Genomic DNA, 14868 nt, shown 5'->3' with positions numbered 1-14868 from the left:
GTACACCTGAAATCTATGTAATTTTACTAACAATTGTCACCCCAATAAATTAAAAAAAACAAAAGCAAAAAACCACCATGGGAGTTTGCAGGCCATTTGTGCTTTTAAAAGTGCTCTTTAGAGGGAGAAAGAGTGGAGAGAAGACTACACCACCTTCGCTGTGGTCACCAGAGTGACGTGGTCAGATGATTACGTGTTCACTGTGCTCTGTCTGTGTTTTCCGTGTGTATCACATTTATAATCAGGAGACGATTAGTTTTGTAATCAGAAAGAAGGCGCTCTGTATGATAGTAAGAGCCATCTTTTGGGAGCAAGTTTATAAATGAGTGTTTCTGAGCAAGCATATGAGCCCAGAGATGGGCACAGCAGGCCGCAGACCCTCGAAATTTAGACTCCAGGGGCCTCTGCCTGGTGCCAGACCCCCAGCTCCCGTTTTCCATTCGTTAGGATGTCACCTGCTCATGGTGTCTGCCCCAAGCCCCATTGGGAACAATTGTGGATGAGCCCTGGGAGCTCGAGAGGGGGGCATTTCTTTCTCTGAGTGGCTTTGAGCAAGTCCCTCCCCCTCTGGGCCTCAGTTTCCCGTCTTTAGACAGAGGCGTCTGTCAGGCCATCTCCCTGCAGTTCCTGTGTTCCCACCCTCAGTCCAAACCTGGAGAAGCAGCTACCGCCCACCACTGCCCTCTAGTGGAAAAGAAGAAGATTGACCGCACAGCGACCGCAGCGGTCACTCTGGGACCTGCGCTGGGCTAAGACCCTGGGGGCGAGCTCAGTGGGAGGGCCCAGTGCCGGGAGAACGCATTCCTGTGATCGCCCCCTTGATAGATGAGAGGGACGTGGCTTTCCCAGGAAGTGCTGAGCTGGGTTCTCCTGGCTCGCCCCACTTGCTGCTCTCTGATTCTTAATTCTACAATAGTAGCGCCGACAGAGAAAACCAGCCGAAGAAAAAGTCTTATAAGAGTTTATTTAACCCAAACCTATGCTAATTCCCAGGAAGCAGAATCTCAACGGATTGAGAAAGTGCTCCGGAGAGCGGCAGTTTTGCAGCTTATTTTATACATTGGAATCAAAGGAGGAGACGTGAGGAGGGTTGTGTGGGATCCACTGGTGGTGCGGGGGTGGGAGGAAGCGAAGGGGGAATCTCTGGGATTGGAGCAAAGTAAAATGGAGAGACACGTGCGTCTTCCACACTGGTGGGTCCGGGACAGTAAACTTTCACGGAACTGGAGATGCATGTGGGCAACACGGTAACATGTGGGCTGTGCTCTGGTGTCTTCAAGGAATCTGGGAAAGGAGATGACTCTGACATTTCAAAGGTGTGTTGCCTCAGATGCACAAAGACAACAGACGGTTTCAAAGGGAAAGACTGACCTTTGTCAGGAGGCTACAGGCCCAGGACGTGACTACCGCCCAGGACCCGCTTTTAGTCAGGAATTTTTACGTTCAGGCCACCCGGTGTGGTTCCTGCGGTCTCTGGGTTTGTAGGGCCCGCCCGCTATGTGGGCCTCCCCTGAGCTTGTCGGGTGTAGTATGTGGCCCCTTTTCAGCCACAATATTAGTAATTAAAGAGGTCCCTCGTCCGGGAGACCAGGGTGGTCATTGCCGCCAGGTCCTCAGAACAACGCTGGAATGAGAGGTGAGCAGGGAGAAGCGCTGGGTAAATTTCGCAGGTGAGGTTCATGACAATCTTCCGGAAAAGCCATCCCTTTCTCACAGCCCCGCAGAGCAGCCTCAGGGAGCACAGCTTTTGTAGGGGACCTTTCCCTGCCCTCAAGACGTAAGTGTGTACACACGCAAAGTCGGGGCATGAAGGGTTGAGAGATGACAAGCTATCTTGCCTGATCGGCTTGGGGGTCTGGTGGTGACGTGGGACCAGAGGCTGGTCTGCTGCATGAGACTCAGGACAAGAGCTGGTCTCACTGTCAGGGACCCTGCCTCTGAGTCCCCTGCTGGGCATGTGCCTAAGTTGTCATCGACAAGTGGGGACATGGGAAATTGGGGTCACATGGCTAGGAGAGTCTGGTGCATTCTGGCCTGCACGGGCCATGTGTGACCTTGTTCCTCTGGCCTCAGTTTGTCCTCTCCAGCTGTGAGCCTCTAGATGTGAACTTTCCTCCCAGGCCCTTATAGGGGGGATGATACTGGGTTGAGTTGTGCCCCCCCAAAAAATATGCTCAAGTCCTAACCCCTGGGACCTGTGAATGTGACCTCATTTGGAAATAAGGCCTTCATGCATAGATGTAATTAGCTAAGATGAGGTCACACTGGGTTAGGGTGGGCCGTGACCCAAGGACCTGTGATCTTTGAAGGAGGGGAGATTGACACACAGAGAAGGCTGTGTGAAGGCAGAGTAGGGAGTGGAGTGATGCTGCCACAAGCCAAGGACACCAAGGATGGCCAGGAGCCCCAGAAGCTAGAGAGAGAGGAGGGAACCTCCCCTTGAGCTATCAGCTAAGCATGCCCGCCAGTGCCTTGGTTTTAGGTGTCACGCCTCCAGGGCAGTGAGAGAACAAATTTCTGTTGTTTACGTCCCCCAGTTTGTGGTACTTTGTTATGCAGCCCCAAGAAGCTAGTCCAGCTCACATTCCAGTTACCCCTGGGGGGCCCAGACCAGCTCTTCTCTCTTGTTTCCAGCACACGGTACATGGTAGGTGCTCAGCAAATGCATCGCCTCACCTCTGAACTTGCTCTTCTCCCTCACTCTCTATTTCTCTCACGTCATCCTGACTCTCTTTGTTTCTGCTCGCACAGGCACAGAATTAAATTATAATAATGACTTTTTGTTCACCAGCCAATAATCTGAGGTTTGCATCATGTGAGCTGTTTCCAGAATCAGGCCCGTATAGCCTACTTCATTCCATCACTTGTAACAAACCCTCTGTCATGATTTTCTGTGATGGCCAAATGTTGCCAAGTCCGCAAACCACTCAGTTAACTGCCAGCTGAAATTATGCAATAGACTGGGCTGCTATGGAGAATCAATTACATAAAACCCACACCAGTGCATGTCCGCTTTCCATCGTGCCTGCAGAATTCAGGTGAACCATAGGTGCGTGGTGATGAGGTTGGGCCTGAATTGGCTGAGTAATCCTGGTTTGTGGACCTGCGTTTGGGAGAGCAAGATGTGAGTCACATGTTATTTTTACTCCTGGTTTCACATGGCATGGTTTAAATTATTGAGTGGTTGGAAAGATCCCACAATGAAATCATATTTCATCTGTTTCTCCATTTGGCTGTGAAGTAAATCAATTCACGGGCTGTATTTGGAGGTGAAGAAAGGACAGAGGAAACTGCAGTTTGTTGAGAGAATGCCCGGAGGTGCCCTGGGTGATCCGGGTCCCCTGGAAGCTGTCAGCTTCTGCTGGACACCATGTGCCCACAACCAGCAGGATTTCTGCACAGCTGGGTATTCAGGCCGATGCCTTTTCTAGACCAGGCCCCAGGTGAGACCAGATATACTGTGGGCTCCATGGCAGAAGTAATTTATGGGAGGTCTCAGCGGACCCAGGGCGAGCTCAGGAATGTTGGGAAGGGGCTCAGGGGGTCTGACCTCTTTCATTTGGCTTGCTGATTGGGGGGCATCAACGGGAACCATGGAGGGGAGCTCGCTGACCCTGCAGCTCAGTGGCCACACCCTTCTGTGCGGGAGACCCTGGGATACCCAGAGACCCCGGGATGTCCTGAAGACCCCAGGACAAGCTGAGCCTAGCCCTACCTGGGAGGCCTGATGTCTGGTTTGGGAGCCAGACAGGACTAAGGAGTGATGTGGCAGTGACAGTCAAGGCCTCAGGGAGCAGAGGTGCCCCTGGTTTAGCTGGGGGGGGGGGGTCACAGGGGCTTCTCCAAGGAGAGAGTCTGCAGCAAAGTCTAGAGTGTGAGACCGAGATCTCCAGGTGAGGGAGGGCATTTCCAACAGTGCAGGGACAGAGGGCCTGGTGTGTTTTGGATCTGGTGGGTCCCTCTGTGCTGTGCTGTGCTCCTCATCCTGGGCGCAGGCCTCTCACCGCATTGCCGAGCCTCCCCACTGCCCTGTGCTGGTGAACACAGATCAGGAAGGGCGCTGTGTCACAGGCTCTCTGTTCCTAAGGGCTGAGGGTGCATCCCAGCTCCTCCACTCAGCAATAGTTTGCATTTTGGTAAAGGCCTCAGTTTCCCCACCTGTAAAATGGGATGATGATGATGATGATGATGATGATGAAGGTGGAGGTTCTCTGGCACAACAGCCCTTGTCATGACAGTGCCTCACCTGGTTGGCCCTGGGCATCCTCCTCAGGTGCAGTGTCATACTCACCCTCAGCTCCCTCTACCTGAGCATGAGTCTGGACCCAGAGGGTTAGACAAAACCCCTCCCTCTAGGCTATTCTGCCCCAGATAAGCAGACCCCGGCCCATGGGTCGCTGGCCCCTTTCCCTCCCACACCCTCCTGCACCGGCCTCAAGAAACCGACCTGCACCCTCACCTGAGCCAGACGGTGTGAGGTCGGCACTATGGCCGGCCCCAGCCTGCCCGAGTCCCGCGCCACCACTCGGCATTCTCCACGTCTCAAGACCGCCATGCCTCCACCAAGGGAACAAGACTTTTTCAGGACAAATGACCCTGCTTGTGAAGCCATCTGCAGACCCGTGGGGCAGTGACAGGTGCCTGTGCGTGTCACCGGGGCATTTATCACAACATGAAAACAGGGCCTTCACCCACAGGTCACTGGACTCCTTTCTCAGGAAGCTGCACCCGGCACAGCCCAGGCAGGGAAAATATTCCACAGACACACCAGGAATGGCTGTGTTTTTCAACAGAGCAGGTGGTTTTATATATTTAACAGACATTTGTAAAAGCATATATTTGCATTTATTATTTTTGTGTTTTATGATCACCTTTGGATTACCAAGGATAGAACCCCCAAATTATCACCTGGTACCCACAGGAGAGCAGAGTTTGGCTTGCAGGGCTTGATCCCGGAACCCATTGGGCCAGGGTGCTGAGGTTACCCTCCCCATATTCTGTCCCTCCCTCACCAGAACAATCCATACTACACGATAAGTGGTTAGGACACTGAGAAGACGTGGGGTGGGGTGCAGCTCCCGTGTTTGCCCCAGAGTCCTACCCCACTCTTGCCATCCTCTCCTGGCCTCCTGCTGGCACCAGGCAGGTCCCTGGTGGGCCCAGGTGCTCTGACATGTCAGCCCTGATTGTACCACAGTCGTCCTGGGGCCCAGGTTTCAACAAGGAGATTCCCGGGCACAAAGCAGGGGAAAGATGGAAATGCCACCTCTAAGTGCTACCAAATCCCAACTACAGCCTTGAGAGTGGAAGAGGCTGCAGGCGTAGAGCCCAAGACCCATCCTGGAGGGACAAAGGCCAGTGCCGCCGGCTGGGGGCTCCCACCAGGGGATCTAGTCCCAAGGTCCCTTGGAAAGCTCTGCCCGTCCTACACTTCCCCAGAGTGTCTCCAAGCCGGTAGGAAAGAAGGCCAGAGCCCTCCTTTAGGGGTCATGGGAAAGGTCAAACCAAATGAAATATGTCCATGGTATTTAGGTGGGAATGATGAGGCAAAGGTGTGTGTGGCAAGAGGGGCCTTGGTGCTGGAGGGAGGGGCCCCACTGCCTAGGGTACCCACCTATGAGAGGCTTGAAAGAATCTCCCCCAATGAAATGAGATGAACAGTCCCCAGGGAGAACATGTGACAAGTGCTTGATGTGGGAGGGGCCCTCAAGGAGCAGGGGTGGCCCCTACACTGCCTTCCTGGAGTGACCTGGGCCACGCAGGGCATCCCTTCTGTCTGCAGGAGGCGTGAGCTGGGCAGCAGAAGTGTGGGAGGCAACCAAGGGAGGCTCCTGCTGCCCTGTGGCCCCGCCTTCTTCATCTATACCCATCAAGCTGCAGCTCTTCCTCTAAATGCACTTTTCATAAATGTTGAAAGGATCTTGGTTTGACTGTTAGCCTGTTTGGGGCCTCCTCGTGTCAAGGAGCTGCTCGAAGGCCCTCTGACACCCCTCCCTTGAAAAGCAGGTGGCAGCATTTTCTACAGTGATTCATGTGACTTGTGAAACAAATTCTTGTCTATTTTCTTCACTAGAACAGTGCCCAGTACACTAAAGGTATTAAATACTTGGTGGATGCATGGATGGATGATGGATGGATGGATGGGTGGATGGATGGATAAATGTTGGGTAGGTGGGTGGATGGGTGGATGGAAGGAAAACGTGAGAAAAGGTAACAGTCTTTAAAGTTAGTGACGGCACATGTTTCTCCCTGGTCTGTTTCAATAACAATAATGACACCATTTATTGAGCCAAGCACTTTGAAGTGTTTTCTTATATTACTCATTTATTCTCCTAACATCCCTCTGAGACAGGTACTGTGGTTTGAAGAATAAGGAAACTGAGACACAGAGAGCAAGCAAGCTGCCCGAGGTCGCAACTGGGATGAGAACCAAAGTCAGTTCAATGTGTGCAAACCAAGCAGTCTCAGGGGGCTTGTACAGGAGGAAGAGACTGAGCAGGCCTGCCCCCCTTGGAGTCCACCTTGCTGGGGAACAACCGGAGGGAGGGCAGAGGGAGTGGTGGCACAGCTACAGGACCTGTGCCAGGCCTCTCCCTTGCCACTAACTTGCTGGGTGACTCTGGCCAGGATCTCTGTGGGCCTTAGGTTCTGCCCTCGTGAAAGAATGTGCCAGAACTCCATGACCCTGAAGTCCCTCCAGGTTGAATAGTGCTGTGACTCCCCTTCCCTGCCTCGTTTGAAGGTGCGGGCTCAGAGAAGCAGGGCCGGCTCCATCGGGGGCCTGGGTGGCCAGAGGGAAGGCTGAGCTCTGGAACCAGCCAGGAACTGGCCACTCACGTCCACCCTCTGACTCATAGGGACTCGGGAGCAAGTGCCCGCCCACACCTTGGTTTCTCCCTTGGGCAACTGGTGTGATGGTGACGTCCCCGCCAATCTCACCGGGCTGTGTGTAGGAAACCATAGACCCTCAGGAGGCTCGTAAGAGCCTTGGGAGACATGGGGGCTGATGCTTCTGCCAGGGAGGAAACAGGCTGTGGGGGAGCTTGACGGAGAGCTGCTTAAAGAGGGGGAGGGGGGCAGGGGTGCGCCCACCCCCTCTCCTGCCCTCCATCCTTCTGTCCCTTTACTCAACAGATATTTGTGGAATGCCCACTTTGTACCAGGCCCAGTGCACGGCGCTGAGAACAATAATAATAGCCCAATGATATCAAAGACATTTATGGATCTCATCTCATGCACTAGCTCCTGTCATCCTCAGAACTATCCTAAAAGGTGGGGATGGCTATCAGGTCCAATGGTGAGCACTGAGGCACAGAGTTAGGCACCTTGATGAGCAGATGGAGAAGCCAGGCTCCCCACCAGGCGGTCAGACCCTGGGGGCTTCCAAACCTTAGTGGCTGGCATCTGCCGCAGCCAGGACCAATGACTCAAATGTGATGCTCTCAGCCAACAGTGGGTCCTTCACTGAACCACTTCACAGGTTGGGCTGTGATGCCCAGAGGGGAAGGGACTTGCTCAGGCCACACCACTGAAACGGGGCAGCTGGGTTGGGAACATGGCATCTGACCCCTCCCAGTGTTCCTTCCATCATGTCACACTTGTGTTATGGGCACAAGGCCCCAGCGGGCGGGCACCAGAGCCTTGCAGCTGCTGACCCAGCCACCCAGCCAGGCCTCCCGGGTTTCTAGGGTGTGTGGGCCTGGGGCCATTTGGCCTTGGCCTTGGCTGGCTCTGCAAGACTTCGGCTCCCCCCAGGAACCATGGCAACCGGGGAGGAATATCTCCTCCTGCCTCTGTATCCCATTCAAAGTCCACATTTTCTGTGGCCAGCCCTCGATCCTTTGTGGCCCCTCTCCCCATGCAGTGCCAGGTCCCAGAGATTCTGCCTCCTGAACGCTCATCCGTCCAGGCCCTCTGTACTCTCTGCAGCCCCCTTTCGTCAGTACAAGGCAACAGTGGGCTCCACCTGCTCCCACCCGGGGGCTTTCCCTCTCCTGTACCCATCCCCTGTGCCGCGTGCCTGACGTCACTGCAGGGAGACTGGGAACGGGGCCTGCCCTGGACCTGGGGGGGGGGGGGGTGACGCGTCCCCTCCTTGGGCGCCACCCCAGCCAGACTAAGGCGCCAGCCAAAGCGGCGCGCCGGGAACCTAGGGTGTGCAGCCCTAGACCTGGAGTCAGGAGCCCTGCGTCCGTATCGCAGACTGCTCAAGCCTCGCCGGGGAGGTGGGCAAATCCTGCCGTGCCCCGCCCCTGCCTCAGTTTCCCTCTCCGAAAACTGGGGAAAGAGGGGGTTGGCCGAGGAGGTCTTCAAGGCCCCTAGCGACTCAACAAGAGCTGCACCAAGCTCGCTTTCTCCTAGGGCGCCCTCCTCGCTATCCCCGGGTTTCCAAGAGCCGGCGGTAGCCAGGCAGCCAGCGAGACCACCAGCAAGGCCTCGGTGACAGCTCCGCAGACCCACGAGCAGCTGGGGAGGCCGCAGCGGCGGCGTCCGTTTGCGCACGCGCGGGACGTGCGGCCTGCCGGGACTTGCAGTCCGTCGGTGCGGCGGCTGGGGCCTGAAGGCGGAGCGCTGGGGTCGCAGCGCCTACACTTCCCAAGGTGCGCCCCGCCCGCGGCGCGGCGGGGGTGGAGAGGGGCGGGGTCGCCCGGGGGCGGGGCGCGAGGGGCGGGGCGCGAGGAGCGGGGCGCGAGGGGCGGGGCCGGCGCGCGAAGAGGCTGCGGCGACGCTGCGGGCAGGCGCGGCTGTGCGCTGAGCCGCCGGCCGGTGGAAGGACCGACTATCGCGCCGCTGAGCGCGGCACCTGCGGCCAGGAGCGTCGGGCTGCAGCAGCGCCCGGACGGCCCGACTAGAAGCTGCCGCTGAGATGAGTGCAGGTGAGTGCCGGGGCCAGGGACCGGCTGGTCCCAGAGCTGGGTCGCGGCGCAGCAACGACTGGGGGAGCTGCACCTGCAGCACGGAGGGAAATCGCCCAGCGGCTCCACCCAACTTTTGCTCTAGGGTCTTGCAGTCCAGAGGGTCCTGCGCCCCGGGCGTGTAGCGCTGCGGCGCAGACGGGCGATCCCCCTTCCCACCGCGCCGGCTGCGTGGCTGCGCTGGGCTGTCTGGAAGGCGCCACTCCTGTGCTTCTCGCAGGTCCGGGGGCTCCGCAGGCTGCAGTGGGCGGCCGGGGTCCCGGCGAGCGGCACCGAGCCGCAGACCGTGACACGGAGAGCTGAGATAATGACATGGGGGGCTTTGCGGCAGGGGCCGCCGCCCTTGCGGGGCTCCCGCAGAGCCTAGGTCCTGGGTCGGGGGCGTCAGGCCGAGCCCACGCGCCCTGGGCTCGCCCGCGGCAGATTTGGGGGCGCGGAGCCCACAGGTGTGAGCGACTTGCCCGGATCTCAGCGCTTGGTCTCCGGCGCCTCACCCCTGCGCATCCCGCTGGTGCCTCCCGCGCCGCACCCACCAGATCTGACCGCCTCTGTGTGGCCTCTGTGCGGCATTGGAAAATCCCACATCGTCACAGGCCAGCTGCGCCTAAAGCGCTTGGGGAAACTGAGACCTGGAGCCAGGGGGCCTTGGCGGATGAGTCTGGACTTGGCCTGAGAACCCTGGTTTTGAGAGGCTTCTGGGGCCCGGCCCTGGGCCGAGGGCTTGTCTGGACGTTCCCCGGCAGGGTGGGGCCCGTCACCCCATTTTTCAGGGTGCGACTGAGGCTCACAAGCTTATCTCTTGCTCCGTTCCCACAGCGGGGCGGAGAGTCGAACCGGGTGCTCCCAGGAGCTCTTTCATCTGACCCTGTCTCTGCACAGACTGCAGTTTGGCTCTTGGAGGACGTGCAACAACCAGTGGGGACAGCTGCTTCCCTGGGGAGGGGGATCAGGCTGGGGAGGGAGTATGCATTCAGTGAGTGCTTACTGTGTGCGCTCAGCCTGGGGTGCTGTTTCCAGGGACTTCCCCGGGGAAAGAGTCCCCTTCCCCTCCCAACCAAGGAAAGAGGGACACTGGCAGTGGGCGTTTGGAGTGGCTGGGAGCAAATGGCAGGCTGTAGGAGACAGAATTCTCTAGAAGAGGGTTTCTGAAATGGCCAACCTGTTATCCGGAGGTGGCTTGGGAGCAAGGCACCCGCAGACTCTGCAGGGCCTCCAGACACACTTATTTAATGGGAGACCAGCATAATGGCAGGGTGCACACAGAGTAATTTTGGGCTCTCTGTGGCCATAATTGATACCCATGGCCCTCCTATAAACTGGGAGAACCCTGGAAGGAGCCTTCATCCCTCCCCATTGGTGGTTGTCCTGGGAGAAGGGGTATGTGGGCATTGCGGGCCGTGGGGGTCATGGCTGGAAAGAGCAAGGGGACAGGGATTGAACCATGGTGACCACCTGGTGGTCTTGGGCACCTTCCTGAGCTTGGCTTCCTGACATATAGAAACAGTCATGCTGGTTATCTGGAGAGGATAAGGTACGAGTGAGAAACCCCGCGCACAGTAGGTCCTTAATAGCTTAGGTGGATGTTGCCAGTTCACCTTCGTCTTCCTGAGTGAATCAGCTCTTTGGAACTAGCAGGGAGCATGCTCTCCCATCCACCTGTCGCTCATGCCCCAGCCCTGTCGCCAGCCCATTATTTGCATAGAAGTAATTTTGACTACACCTGAGGTGGGGGAGAGCCGTATGGTCCCTTGTCCCTGGCACTTGGCTCTAATGTCCGGCCACTGTGCACATGTGGCAAGTCTGGGGCTTCCATCATCCAGGGAGGTCCCCTGATGGCCCTCCCCGTGGAAGGCTGGCATCCTTCTGGAGCTCTGCACCAGCAGGTGGCTGGGGATCATGTGGCCTCGTCTCCAGCTGCTGAGATGGGCTGGATAGTCCAAGCTTGTACAGAGGCAACCTGTACAACCTCCCCTTTAGGAGGGTCCCCTTTCCTATGCCATCAGGCTGCAGGAGTGTCTTCCCTCAGCCTGATAACGAGGACACCTTTGAGATGGCTCACGTGGCATCAAGGCCCCATGCAGTCACCTACTTGTTTTGTTGCTTGTTGATTTCGAGTGGCCAGGGAAATTAGGAGACAGTGTTCTGCGCCGACAGGCCTGGATCCCAGTCCCGCGCACTCGCTGTGGGCTCCCTGCGCCAGTTTCCCTGCTGTGTGGAGGGAATGTCCTTAGCTCCGCCCGAAGTGCCGGCCCACACATGGTGGGGCCCAGTAGATGACGATGAGTGTGGTGGTGGCTTCATAACATCGCAGCCCACGTGGTTACAACGGGACAAGGTGGGGCAGAGAAAAGAACCTGAATTGGGAGGGGCTCCTGTGCCAGCTCTGCCACCCATGGGCGCCAGGTCCTTGAGCAAGACCCATGCTTTCTCTGACCCTCTTGTCCTCCCCGGGTGGCTGCAGGTCTGCGAGGCAGGATCCCCAGATGGTCAGAAGTTCGTGGAGGGTTTACTGTTCTTCCAGGGCTGCCCTAACAAGGTACCAAAGGAAGACCGGGAGCTTAAACGGTGGAAATGTATCTTCTCACACTTCTGGAGGCCGGAAGTCCAAGATCAAGGAGTGGGCAGGGTTAGATTCTTCTAGGGCCTCTCTCCTAGGCTTGTAGATGGCCGCCTTCTCCCTGTGTCCTCACATGGTCGTCCCTCTGTGTGTGTCTGTGTCCTAATCTCTTCTTATAAGGACACCAGGCATACTGGAGTCAGGCCCATCCCAATGACCTCATTTTACCTTAATTACCTCTATAAAGGTCTTATCTCTAAATACAGTCCCAGTCTGAGGTCCTGTGGGGTTAGGACTTCCATATATGGATTTTGGGGGGACACAATTCAGCTTATAACAGGGGTGCAGGGCCAGGTGGACAGCCTGGATATCTGGCTCAGTCAGCTTCCGTTCCCATGGCGACTGTGTTAGCATCATGGAGCTAGAAGGGACCTGGAGGATCCTCCAGTACAAACCCACCCATCGTCCCTGAGGGAAATCTGAGGCCTGTCCAGGGTCAAGGAGAGTAAGTGACGGAACGAGAACCTGAGCCCTAGTCCCCTACTCTTTTGGCGCAGGTCCCAGTATTGGGACAGACACACAGTCCTTCACCTAACCCGAGTGTAGGCAGTGATGTAGCCACAGAGATGGTCCCCTCAGCGTTACTAGTAACAGCACAAAGGCAGAAACCGCCTGAATGTGGAGGGAGTGATGACGTATTAGCCATGCAATCGTTCATTCAGCCAACAAATGTTTACACTAAATGCCTCCTGTGTGCCAAGCTCTGCTGCAGGCCCCGGCAGTCAGAAAATGACGAGAACAAACAAAAACCCGTATCCTCCTGACATGCATTCTGGGGGTGGAGGGGCGGGGAGCGGTCTAGAACTGCACGTGAGAAGTTTTTAATGTTAGGGGAACATGCTTACGAAAAGTTTAATTTAGAAACCAAATTGCATGTCATGTGTGATGTCAACTCTACAAAAACAACACAGGAGAAAAGACTAGAGGGAACTACATCACGGTGTCAGCAGGGGCCCTCCTCTGCGGCAGGCGGGAGAAAGCCAGGTCTTCCCCACCTGCGTCTGTATGCTGTCCGTGACTTTCCTGAGTTTCCTTCATTGTGTGTGCTTTGCTTTTACAATGAGGAATCAAGAAAAGCATCATACCCCGGTCTAAGGCATGCATGCTCTGGTTTAGAAGTTCGTGACTTGGTGAGCGGTCCGGGTGATGCCATGCCACAGGGGCCACTGTCCCTGGCGGGGAATGACAGCATCACGGAGCGTCACACAGGTAGTGGCTCTCGTGCCAGGTTCCCTGTGTGACTCCATCTGAATTCAGTGCAGCAGAAGGCAGATCCCCCTGACCCAGAAAGTCAGCAGAACTTGCATCTGAAAGGGATGGGCGTTGCCCAGGAACCAGCCCAGCCTGGGCATCACCTAGCTCTGAACTGGTTTGCCCTGATGTTCAGGGTCCCTTCCTACCTGGCCACCTAAGACCTTTTGATTCTTTATGGTTTCTGTCGATGACGTAGTCTGGGGAGAGTTGACGTCTTTTCTAGCCTCAAGTCCTGAGTTTGAAGAACTCATGCAAAGTCCAGTCTTACTGTCCCAGAAAAGGGAGTGTGACGCTCGCTTACGGAGAAGTTGCCTGTCCCACACGCTGACCCTCCAGAGTATGCTCTGGGTCGTGGGAGAGCTGTGAGCTGGCGAGAGGAAATCGGCAACTCCAGGTGGTGAGAGGAGAGGGCAGGAAGGGGTCCAGCCTGTGGAGAGATCTGCCCTGCCACTGTCCTCACGGCCAGGCCAGCCCAGTTGCTGGCAGTACCAGCTGCCGGGGCTCTGGGCTGCTGGCCGGAAGCCTGACCCCCGACCCCTCCTCTGTACAGACATGGGGCTTCCTTGCGCCCCTTGTTTGCCTCGGCAGCACAAGGTAAGGCTTCCCCTGAACTTGGGTCTCTGAGGCTCAAATTCCAGCTCTGCCACCTGCCAGCATTATTGATTATTGAACCTCTCTGTGCTTTCAATGCCACCTCCCCCGGGTCTTCATTGGGACCAAGGGTGCCAAGTGCTTGGCACTTGAGAAACGCTCAAAAAGGCAGTTAAAACATAGGAAAACATAGGTGGTGTTTAGAAGGCAGCTCATACTTTTAGATGATGACCATGTGGTCTTGTGAGATGCTGAGGGGACCAGCCAGATGTGTGCCAGCTGCCACGGGCTGCCCTGAAGCAGCAGGCCTCGAGGCTGCTGGTACGCAGTGCAGAGCAACCTGAGTGCAGCGTGTCTGTTTACTCGGGGATGTTTCCACTACCACTGTCTCTAGGGTGTCGGCAGCGCCCTGCTTTGGATGTCATGGCAGCTGTGCCTCACAGGGTGGTCCCTGGGGCCCTGCGCCCGGCCAGACACTCCTGCAATCCCGGCCGGGGCTGAGGGGGGTCACAGTGTTTGTTGGGGCTCCTGGGTATCCCCACTGCAGATGGAGACACAGATGTCCAGGGCCTGGCATCATGTCACCCCATTTGTAAACGACAGCTGGATTTGAACCCCAGTCTGCCCAGACACACGCATCTCCCCGGCTGGGTGGCACTGTCTGTCTCCCCCCACGCCCCCACTATACGCATTAGCTGGCTGCCATGGTGACTTACTGGCCCCTCGTAAAGTGTGGCTGAGTGGGATGGGTAAGACTTGATTCATCTGGGGCAGCACGATAATGCTTCTTAGGAAGGGGAGTATTACACATCCCATCGTCTCACCTGGGCCATGAAGCATTGTCCTATCTCCCAGGTATTTTACCTGCCTACACAGAGCCCGGAGGGCAGAGCCAGCCCCGCTGCAGGCCCATGTGCCTTGGCAGTGCATGCTCTCTCCTCTGCTGCCCATGGGGGCTCCTGCCTGGCTCATGGCACAGCCCCCAGAATCCACTCTAAGACAGTTTGGACCATGAGAGTTTCACCATATCAAACCCACGTGCCTCCCTGCGGCCTTGACCCTCTGGCCCTGGACTCTCAGCCCCACCCACCCAGACTTCTGTGTGGCCTTGGGTGGCTGTCTTCCCTCTGCACCTCCATGTAGCCATCTGTAGAAATGGGGCCCACTGTCACCCTCATATGTGTGACAGTGCTGTCCCCTCCACTGTCCCCAGTGAGACCGTCTGGGTTGGAGACTATGCCATGGGTTCAGGGAAAATTCCGTGTTAGCCATGAGGTCTCCCATCTCCCTTCTCCACCAGGGAGACCTTATGTGACATTTTCACTTTGCCTTTACGCCAAGGATCTTGGTGTGAGGGGAGTTCTGGACAGCCTGCCAGGGAAGTGACATCCACAGGCCTGATACTGAGCTGGCAGAGTGGCTTTGGGGTCAGACACACCCGGGCGGCAGTCTCAGGTGTCACCTGCTAGTTGTGTTCCTGTAACCAGATGG

At 56.7% G+C, this 14868-nt stretch overlaps 1 protein-coding gene across 18 annotated transcripts in view; it reads left to right on the top strand.

Moving 5' to 3' along the window:
- The first annotated feature begins 8685 nt into the window (after positions 1-8685).
- ABLIM2 (actin binding LIM protein family member 2) overlaps positions 8686-14868 on the top strand; it is a 125870-nt gene continuing 119687 nt past the window's right edge. For 16 of the 18 annotated variants that reach the window (XR_012492399.2, XR_012492403.2, XR_012492402.2 and 13 more), the window contains exon 1: positions 8709-8876. Coding sequence is in view for 3 of the 18 variants with exons in the window: in XM_074320852.2 (XP_074176953.2) it covers positions 8867-8876 (10 nt within the window). In the remaining 15 variants the exon portion in view is untranslated. Of the gene's footprint in view, positions 8877-14868 lie in introns of all 18 variants that reach the window. The other 2 variants (XR_012492397.2, XR_012492395.2) reach the window with 1 other exon arrangement.

Source organism: Rhinolophus sinicus, chromosome 1 (genome assembly GCF_057876585.1).
Source record: "Rhinolophus sinicus isolate RSI-liver-muscle chromosome 1, RSI-T2T, whole genome shotgun sequence".
Lineage (NCBI taxonomy): Eukaryota > Metazoa > Chordata > Mammalia > Chiroptera > Rhinolophidae > Rhinolophus > Rhinolophus sinicus.
Note: the sequence above shows the minus strand (reverse complement) of the source record. Positions and strands in the feature narration are given on the sequence as shown.